We start from the raw sequence: 10,383 nt of genomic DNA on the forward strand, positions 1-10,383 counted from the left end.
ACAACTTTGATCAACGTAACGATTTTAACAATATTAACGATTTGGCGACGGGAAACGCTCGATACTATCGTCGGTTTGTCCCATGAAACATTTGTTTTCGATGATTTCGTAACGGTATCTTGCTGAGACCAACGCGCATAAAACTTATATTTGACACTCCCAGCGATAATTTGAGCATTACCCTCCAACAAGTCGAAAGGATATAATATAGTAGTCATTTGAACTGCCAACCGTAGCGCGATAAACGCTCGAAACTTTATTCGACACTCTCGACAGGACCGTTCCGCGAGATATTCACTCGCGACAGTTTCTTAACGATATTTTACTACGACAAATGTATGACAAACTTACTTTCAGCACTCCCGGCGATAATTCGCACGTAAAATTTGCTTTCGGTCAGCCAGAATTGCGTAAAGCCACGGAAGGGTTTCTCATCGCCGTCTCGTTCACGCCATGATACATTTTAAGACTGAACTTAGCAGCGATTGAGATTCTCGAAGTTAAATGTGACGATCGTACGATGCATACTTCTATACTCAAAATCTTGTAAACCGAAATTCGCAAAATCTTGCCGGTTTTTGAATATATTTGACTATAATATCGTAGGCAAATTGTAAAAATCTAATGGAAAAATATTCAATATAAACTAAATAGTGTATTTTAAGATATAAATATGTATCATATAATGATACATGAATCTGTCTGTCGACTTCGGTAGTCTTAAAGATTAACAAATTTTTCAGATGCATCTCTTTACGCATGCGTGATGAGTCTTATGCGCATCGCTGTTTTATTTTCGAACCTCATTGCGCGTATGTCATCTCTGAGGTCTTGCGTGACAGTCACGATGAAAAATAATATTAAATATTTCCAAGTATCTCGTATATTTACGATAAAATCATGTTTACAAAACCAAGTGGATATCTTTTCAAAATATACGTGAAAAAATTATCACCATTCAAATCTATACTCGCTTTTTGAGGTTAGATAAGTGTCATATATTGTCATATAATGGTCGTTCTTATTGTAAAAATACTAATAATGTGATTTTTAGATGGTCGCAGTAATCAACAGCGATTAGTCATCATATTTGGTCTACTCCCCTATCTAATTGCTGAGCATATTCACTCAGTAGGCAAGTAAAACTGGAGTTGTAATCTATATTGAATACTGTTTGTGATCACATTTAACTGAAGAATTGTGGTATATTAAATTTATGATCATTGTTAGGGCCTTATCATGAGCAATTGTAAGGAAACGATGGAGCTGAAAGAGGATCATGGCAGAAAACAATCGTACTATAGATTTTGGCGTAGTATACCTGAACGTATCTCCAGAGGTATAGAGCATTTCTTCTATCTGTAAGTATTATATAAAATTAACTAATTTCATAATATACTCTTTGATTTTGTGATAAAGGCACTTTATAGGATAATACTTTTATTCTTTGTACAGGCTTGGAACAAAAATTGCTCGAAATCCATTAAAATGGATGCTAGGATGTTCTGTGATTATATTAATCTGCATCTTGGGTTTATTCCGTTTTCGACAAGAAAAAAATCCGATAAAACTTTGGAATCCTTCAGACGCAGAATTTGTATTAGATACTGAATGGCTAATGTCACATTATGAAGAAGCTTTAAGGATTCAGACATTTATTTTATCTGGTAATAATGTCTTAGAACCGCAAACACTTATTAAGGTAATCATATGATCATTTTGTATACATTTTTGTTACATAAATTAATATATAAAATATAGTGAATATAGTGAATAATTATAGTGACGTATTGATGTTACTAAACACAAATTTTTATATTTATTATATTCTGTTGTAGTTAAACGAAATAACTAAAGAAATGATCTCTGTTCAAACAACCGAAAAGATTTTTTGGACTGATGTTTGTATGAAGTAAGTGAAAAATGTAAAATTTTTGTTAGAATCACTACGTATTTTATATATGTTTCTTACATTAAAATAAATCATTTAATAATATTTAATTCGTCATTTAATAATTCATTTAATTCAATTTTGTAGACATTTTTTTTTTTATTGTTTGCTCATTATAAGTAAAGTTTTGACATATTTATCAAATAATCTAACTGGTTAAGGTAATTATATATTGTTATGGAAATATTTATTTACAGAGTTCCTACCATTTCTACCTATGCTACTAATAGGCAGAAACGACAAAACTCTTTCTTTGAAGACATTTTCTTCGATGATGATCTCTTCTCAAAATTAAACGACTCGACGTTTGAACCTGTCATTCATTTCAATACTGAACTATATTGCGATGTATTGAATAACTTGCCTAAGTCTTGCCTTATATTTAGTATTTTAGATATATGGGATTTTGATAGTGCTAAAATTGCGGAAGATACAACAGATGAAATTATTGAGAAAATAAATACAGTAAAAGTTAGTCCTACACTGGGACATCCTATGAACTTCAGTGAGCTTCTGGGAGGCATAACTCTAGACGAAAGAGGTAGAATTGTTGCCGCAACAGCTATAAAGACGGACATGATGGTTCATGTTAATTTCCTTGATGTGGACATGGATAAAATAGGAAACACCGCGGGAACCGCTGATTGGGTATGGTAAGTCCGTGTCAAGGCCTGAATCATAATATCTAAATATATTTAAATATATATTTAGCTGCGTTCGGAACTTGTGTTATCAGCGCTAGTGCATCACTTTTTTTGTCTTCGTCGCAAATTAGATGGTTAACAAGTTAGTTTATTTTTTCTAATTAATCTAGTTGTTCAAACAATTTACATACACATTGAAATTTAAAATATACGTACGAAATTCTCATGTTTCACTGCATATAAATTCCTTGAACTAACTTTCTTGAGTTCAGCTAAAAGTTCTTGAGTTCAACCAAAGAATAATATGATGCAATGCCGTTGAAAACACCATGAATGCAATCTTCATATTATACAAAATTGGAATCCTTATTATAAATTAAGATTTATCTTACTACTGATATGTTTGAAAGACATTAAAAGGAAAATAAAGAAGAAAAAAGAAATATACAAAATTATCCCATCTTTCTGAAGTTTTTTCATACTGTGTATATATGATTTAGGCCTTATATTATTTTCATTAGATTTCTGCGAAGAACAGATTATGTAAGATTGCTAAAGTATAAATTATAATGTCAATTGTCAAAACATAATGTTTATTATTACACACATACGCGTATGTGCTTATGTATATATATTATATTATTTATAAGTAATATTATTATTTATAAAATCTCTTCTTTATTGAAAAATTAAAAATATCGAAATATCATTGTTGTAATATTTTACATGAATTATATACTTTCCGATAATTTTTTTTTGGTGATAATCTGCTCTTCGACAGGATTATATCAATTTCAGATCATTTTAACGTCATATTGATTACTGTATTGAATTTTTAAAGATACGATATTCCCTAGAATCCTCTAAATATTTTTTTGTGGGGAATGTTGAAAAACATTGTTTATGATAGTGTCCTAACTACACTGGAGAACATGAGAGAGCACATTTTTTATGCGACTATAAATGATAGAAATGATACTATTTATGTATCATATTCAAAAACGCATTGAAGTCGGAGGACGTCATTTTGAACACCTCCTTGAATAAATTTTTGTTTTGAGAAGCATAAATGTTTGACTTTTCTGTTTTTTTCAAACATACATAATTTTCCATGCTCAAGGTCACTTAAAGGTCATGTCATAAGTCGCTGCTCAAGGTCATGTCATAAGTTGCTGAATTCCTCTCGATGTTGGCTATAAATTCGCACAAACAACAAATAATTGCTATTTAAAAAAAATTATTTTGTCTTGCAAGTCTATGAAAAAAATTATCTTGAAAGAAACTTTGTCTTAATAATTGAACTGTGCAACGTTTTCCTTAGATTTCTTCACATCATCAGAAACAAATAAAATATTTAAGATGTCCGATTTAAGTGAATCACCTTGTAAATGTTATTATATTTACGTCTGCGAATTGTTTGCTCAGAACCTCACTTTAAATTCATAACATTAATTCAACTTCATGTAATAAGTACAAAAATATGACAGATTAATTCACAACAAATTCGCTTATTTACACTTAGGCAACAGAAGATGTGCTGAACTGGGAGTCCGCTTACCTGGAAGCAGCAAAAAACATTTCAGACAAATTGCAACACGAGAGAAACGAAAATACCTCGTTGGTATTTTATTATGAGGCTGGCAGAAGTTTCGGAGATATTAGCGGAACATCCATGTTTCAAGATATGGATAAACTGGCTATAGGAACTATGTTAATGTTTCTTTATGTCTTGACGATTCTATCGAAATCGAACTGGGTAGAGTGGCGAGTACGTTTCCACAATACAGTTATTTTAATGAAAATTCGCTGCTTCCAGTTATTAAAATATTTTCACTTTTTTTACAGTTTTATCTCACTACTATTGGCCTTATGTGCGTGGGCTCTGCGTTTATACTCGCGGTGAGTTTATGCTCACTATTCGGGGTCCCTTACGGTCCGGTACACGCGTCTTTACCTTTTTTGCTCTTGGGTCTCGGAATAGATGATATTTTCGTATTTATGGCGTCATGGAAGCAGATACATACCGACAAGTCAATCTTAGATAAACCATTGACTGAAAAAGTCGGAATAACTTTAGGTCATGCTGGTTCTGCTATCACCGTTACTTCATTTACTGATATCGTGGCATTCTTGATTGGTGCTTGTACAGTACGTATGACATTAATTTTATAATGTACAAAAAAAACATGATGCACATTAGGCTGCGTTTGAAAATTCTACTCGGCTGGTAGAATAGACTAATCAAGATAAAAAGAGTAAAGATTTCTTTATCATGATTGATTAATTAAATATTGCCTGTCGAGTAGTTTTTAGGTTTTCGAATGCAGCTTTATTGTGTGACCCATTCATGAATTTAATTTCTGTTTATGTTTGACTTATCTATCTTACCGTTATGTTTCTTTTCTAACGTTTCGAACTTAAGGCTCAACTATCTCGAATTAATAAAACTATCTAGAATTATGAAGCAATTATGTTTTTCAGGGAAAACTAAAAAATAAAGCTATTTGCCGCAAAAAACATTTTTCGCCTGTGACGTCATAAATTAATATAGTTGCCGAGAGATAGTCGAACTTTAAATAAGGAAACAATCTCTGCATATTTAAACAAATATAATTTTAACATATTATTATATTATTAACATATTATATTATTGCGTCTGATTCTGCTAACATTACAGAAGAAATACTGTTTTTACATAAATAATGTATAATTAGATTCCATAGACACCAACAATATTTCTGTTTTTAGATATTACCATCGCTTCAGTCGTTTTGCATCTACGCCGCAGTTGGTGTACTTGTAACGTATCTGCTGCAAATTACCTTTTTCGTCGGCTGTTTTACTTTGGACACTAAGAGAATAGAGAAAAAGAGAAGTGGGGCGTTACCATGCATAGTGCATGAAAAATTCACGTCTGAGTTGATAGATCCGAGCAGTACAATTTCTTGGAGATTTATAAACGTTTTGTACTCGCGTGTGATATTTACTACGATTGGGAAAGTTGCTATCGTATTAATTACAATCACAATGATGTCTGCAGGCGTGGTGGGTACTGTTCAACTGGAACAATGGTTCGACCCCCTTTGGCTGTTGCCAAAAGAGTCCTACCTGAATCAGTATTCCCTTATTGTGAAGCAAAACTTTCCCGGTCATGGATTAAATTCTTTCGTCGTTATGGGAGACGGTGTTGATTTCCCTTCTGAAATGCCTAAGATAATATCTTTAACAGAACGTTTAGAAAACGCATCTTTCGTTCAAACAGTAGAGCCATGGCCGATTGATTTTGCGAGATTCGTGTCAACGTATTATAAAACAGGTTACTTACTGAAATATATTTATTTGATCTGTTCGTCTTGAAAGTGGCAAAATGTTGATATTGAACGTATTCTAAAAACTGCAATAATTCAAGTCTAAAACTTCTTGAAATGTATAGCACAGGAACGACTTTATGTCACTTTTGAAACGAACTGTTCGTTTGTCGATAAAATAATTTCGCAAATTAATTCGACAATGTTTCGTTTTTGTTAGATTTAAAGACCACGACAATCACAGACAGCGAATTTCATAATTATTTGTCGAAATTTCTCGTTAGTCGAGCCGGTGGCAAATATCAAAGGAATTTCTTCTTCAACGACACGTTCACGTGTGGTAGAAACACTCCACACATCACTATTGCAAGCATCGACTTTAAATTCAAGACCTTTAAAGGTCCTCACGAGTGGATACCGGCGATGGACGATAGTAGACACATAGCAAAAGAAGCGCAAATTCATGGATTCGTAACGGTGTGGTGCAAATTTTTCGGCCCGTGGACTAGCGACAAACTGATCTCTCAGGAAGTAATACGAAACGTCTTACTGGCATTAGTCTGCGTCATAGGTACCACGGCTATCGTCATCGCTGAGTTGCAGACCTGCTGGTGGATTCTGCTCTGTGTACTTCTCACCTTGCTAGACGTTTGTGGCTTCATGTATTTCTGGGGATTGACGATAGATATAATATCTTGCATCGGTGAGTACATTTTGCATTTTACGCATTTTGCATTGTACTTCGCATCGTGGTTTCGTCCTAGTACCTGAGTACCTGAGAATAAAAACACCGTATTCACCAAAGAGTATTCATTCAATTTCTCGTAAAGCTGTGAAATAAGCTCACTTTTAAATACTATTGAATATTGACGTATTTTATAAGACTCGATTATCTTGGGCAGTGAGACTGATTTGGTTACAGGCGAAAAATGACATGCAGTAAGTTTTTTGCGGTATATAGCTTTATTTTTTAGTTTTCCCTGAAAAGCAGTTTCGTAACTCCGAAGCCTGTAAAATGTGCGGTAAACTGAGACATACGTCCGATATGTTATGTAAAATTGCAAAATAATTCTTGAATAGGTCATTTTTTAGCCGTCTCAGCTGTTACGGTCGCCATAGCATTTTTTTGCCGCATATTTTATAAGTTTTAGAGTTACGACATTACAACTTTTTCAGGCAAGACAACAAAGCCATGTGGTTTTTGGTCATTTCAGGCTAAACATAAAGCTATATGCTGCAAGAAATTTACTGCATATATGTCATGATTTCTGATCTATGACATTATAAACTAATATAGCTACCAAGAGATAGCCGAGTTTTAAGAACAAAACCAAAAATGTATGATACACGTGGATCCTTTTCATCCGTCGTTCGTAAAGGAAGTCTTCTTTCTGCTCGAATCCTCTTCTGTAGTGTCGATCAGTGCACTTGACGTTGGCTGCTTTGCTTCAATGAGTAATCTTTCGCAGGTCTCGAACTGGGCATTGGTCTCAGCGTTGACTACGCCGCGCACGTAGCGCACGCCTTCCTAAATACTGAATCGCATCAGGACGACCGCAACGCTCGCACAACGCGAGCGTTGAACGCGATCAAGTACATCGGTGCAGCGGTTGCATACGGCGCCGGCTCAACGCTGCTCGCCATCTCGATGTTGGCCTTCTCGTCGTCTTACGTATTCGTGTCCTTCTTCAAAATATTTCTCTTGGTGGTCCTGTTCGGACTCTGGCACGGACTGATCTTCTTGCCGGTTGTACTGAGCGTCATTGGGCCACGAAGTTTACGCTCGACACAGCGACAGCCGATGTCCGAGAAAGCCGCCATAGCCGACGACGAGAATTAAAGAACAAAGAAATTGCGGATAGTGCTCTTTCAGACATCCTCGTTCTTTATCAATAATATTTATTTTTGGTTCAATAAACATACAAAATTATTACACTATCCGTACTATTAATTCACACATTTATACAAAAATAATAATAATAATAATAATAATAATAGTAATACGTCGGATAATTTAAAAGCGATAGTATTTATAGATCTTTAGGTAATATATATATTAAGATAAAAAAATTATATATATATATATATATATATATATATAGATAATTATATATATATTTATATTTATATAAGAAATAGTAAACAAGTACAAAATAATGTAGCAAGGTTGATATAGATTTATTCTCAATTATCATCGATCGTCGGAAAGGAACATGACTATTATAAACGTAACGTAATCATGTTTTTTGTTGGATGCATTTAATCCTTTATGTATAATCGTAATTAATGTTTATGACGTAAAAATGAGCGGCGAGGGAGCGACCTTTGGATTGATTGGCGAGCTCCCTCCGCTGCCTCTCTCAGTCTTGCACAGTCCACAGACATTCGCTCGACCTTTCACACGCGACCCCGTCCTCTTTGTCCCTTCTTCCACTCGTTCCTTCCACCCCTCTCGATACCGTCGAATCACGGCCGATGGAACGACGTGCGAGAGGGGCCGGAGTACGCGTACGGGTCGAACAAGACGCAGATAGAGAGGCGGCAGGGACGTAGTAGGACACGTATTCGTACGCTCGCACACGCGTTGCCGGAAATACACACACACACACACACATACATACACACATTCTCTCCCTTTCTTTCTCTCCATCGGGGCACGCGCACGTTGTCCACACTCAAGCACACGACGGTAGTTAGACTGCCGGGGGGCAGCAAGCCACGCACGAACGATACGGCGATTACTTATTACACATCTCCTTAGTTAAGTCGAATTTTACAAATCGGGATCGTACATTCCATAATTGATGAGGAACCATCGATACAATCAATAATCGTAATCATAATAATATTCACTTAGCAAAATGTGCCGATCGGTAATTGTGGCGGATGACGCGTGATGTGAGCACAGTTAGTTTGCGTTTACGACGGGGTGTTTCGGGGTTATTCGAAGGGCGGAGGGGGGCCTGGGAATATCGAGCCTTCGGGAGGGACAGCGGGGAAGATCCGATCCGGTACACGGTATCGGGGCAGACACAGGGAAGAGGCGGGAGAGGAACTCGAAAACGACGATGACCGAGGGCGGGTGGAGCGAGGAAAGTCGCACGTCTGCTCGCCGGGGGTTTCGAGGTACACGCACTTAGGGGGTACACCGTGGGAAAGACACTCAGGGCAGACAGACACCGACATAGAGACTAGGCTACCGACTATATGTAATATCTATCTAAACGTGTAATTAGCGTACGCACCGCGTACACACACACACACCCGGTACGTCCGCACTCCGCTCCGCCTTTTTGCGTGAAATTCGACGGAGGGCGCGTCAGAGAAGCGTTCTCGCCAGTTTCGTTTTCTTCTTCTCTCATTTTCTTTTGTTACTCTCTTATCTCCCTCTCCTCCCCGACTCTTCTCTTTATTATCGTTTTATTATAATCAGCGATCGCGTCGTAGTCGTGTCTCCCTCTCTTTTCCTTCCTTTCTCTTTCTCCCTCTCTCTCTCTTTTTTTTTTATAGTAAACGCTATGTAGTCTTTATTACTCAAGCTTATGCCCAAAAATCTACCAGAGGCACTTTGGGTTTATTAGTACCATTTGAAGTCGGCGTGCGCGGGGGAGGGTACCGCACGCCCCGTCCTCCTGCGCGGAACAGCGGGCGAGCGACGTGAGAGAGCACGTGTCTTCACGTCTCATCCTCGAGAAAGCGTTAGTGTTGGTTGATTAATTGGCTGTCACCCGTCGTCGTCCCGTTAGTCGTGATCGTTTCTCGCCTCCTCTCCTTTCCGTCGCGGCTTCTTAGACGCGATTATTACCCTGTCTGGCGATGCCTTCGCCACCGCTCACCGTCGTCTTTCCCGTCTTCTGGCGACCTTCCACCCCGCCCTCCCCCAATTCCTCTTCCTCGTGAGCCTACCAACTCCGTACCCTTCTTCCCGCTCTTCCTTACCTTTCCACCACGGTCTTCCGATGTCTTTTTTTTGTTTTTGAGCAATAAATACTTTCTCCACGTATACACTTGTTCGCGCAACGGCTTACGCACGCTTCTCCTGATGAAGTCGGGAGCGAATACGTCACGATTGCGAGCCGTTACTCACCAGCTTGCGCGGTGAGATCGCGGTTACGACAGATGCCGAAGTGTACGAGACATCCGATATATATCACAACTGTAACGGAGGATTCGAGAAAGATGCAAGTGTTACACTTTCACCTATCGAGTAAGAGTACAATAGAGGGTGAGTGAGTATAATAAAATATTTACACACCGTGTACTTTCTATTCGATTTCTCTCACAACCGATCATGCCATGCAAGCCCCCCGTGAGAAGTGGCTCGCAATCGTGGACCACTCGACGCGTTCCCGACTTGGTCCGGAGAAAAAGAGAACGTGCGCGAACCGTTGTGCAGACGAGTGTACGACTGCACATTGAATTGACGCACAGGACACACGCACACGCGCATACACGTCGGGCATCATCGTCATTCGCGCTT

General features: G+C 37.6%; 1 protein-coding gene across 1 annotated transcript; it reads left to right on the forward strand.

Annotated features, from left to right (window-relative positions):
* The first annotated feature begins 776 nt into the window (after window positions 1–776).
* On the forward strand, window positions 777–7,838 carry LOC106747084 (Niemann-Pick C1 protein-like). Its single transcript, XM_014624360.1, has 11 exons — window positions 777–982; window positions 1,055–1,135; window positions 1,231–1,361; window positions 1,456–1,702; window positions 1,839–1,912; window positions 2,149–2,599; window positions 4,118–4,363; window positions 4,441–4,743; window positions 5,344–5,911; window positions 6,124–6,606; window positions 7,373–7,838. The coding sequence occupies exons 3-11, from the start codon at window positions 1,240–1,242 to the stop codon at window positions 7,741–7,743; spliced, it is 2,865 nt and encodes a 954-aa protein (XP_014479846.1). The 5' UTR covers window positions 777–982; window positions 1,055–1,135; window positions 1,231–1,239; the 3' UTR covers window positions 7,744–7,838.
* Window positions 7,839–10,383: the final 2,545 nt, after the last annotated feature.

Source organism: Dinoponera quadriceps, unplaced genomic scaffold, assembly GCF_001313825.1.
Source record: "Dinoponera quadriceps isolate SergipeBrazil2010 unplaced genomic scaffold, ASM131382v1 scaffold2110, whole genome shotgun sequence".
NCBI lineage: Eukaryota > Metazoa > Arthropoda > Insecta > Hymenoptera > Formicidae > Dinoponera > Dinoponera quadriceps.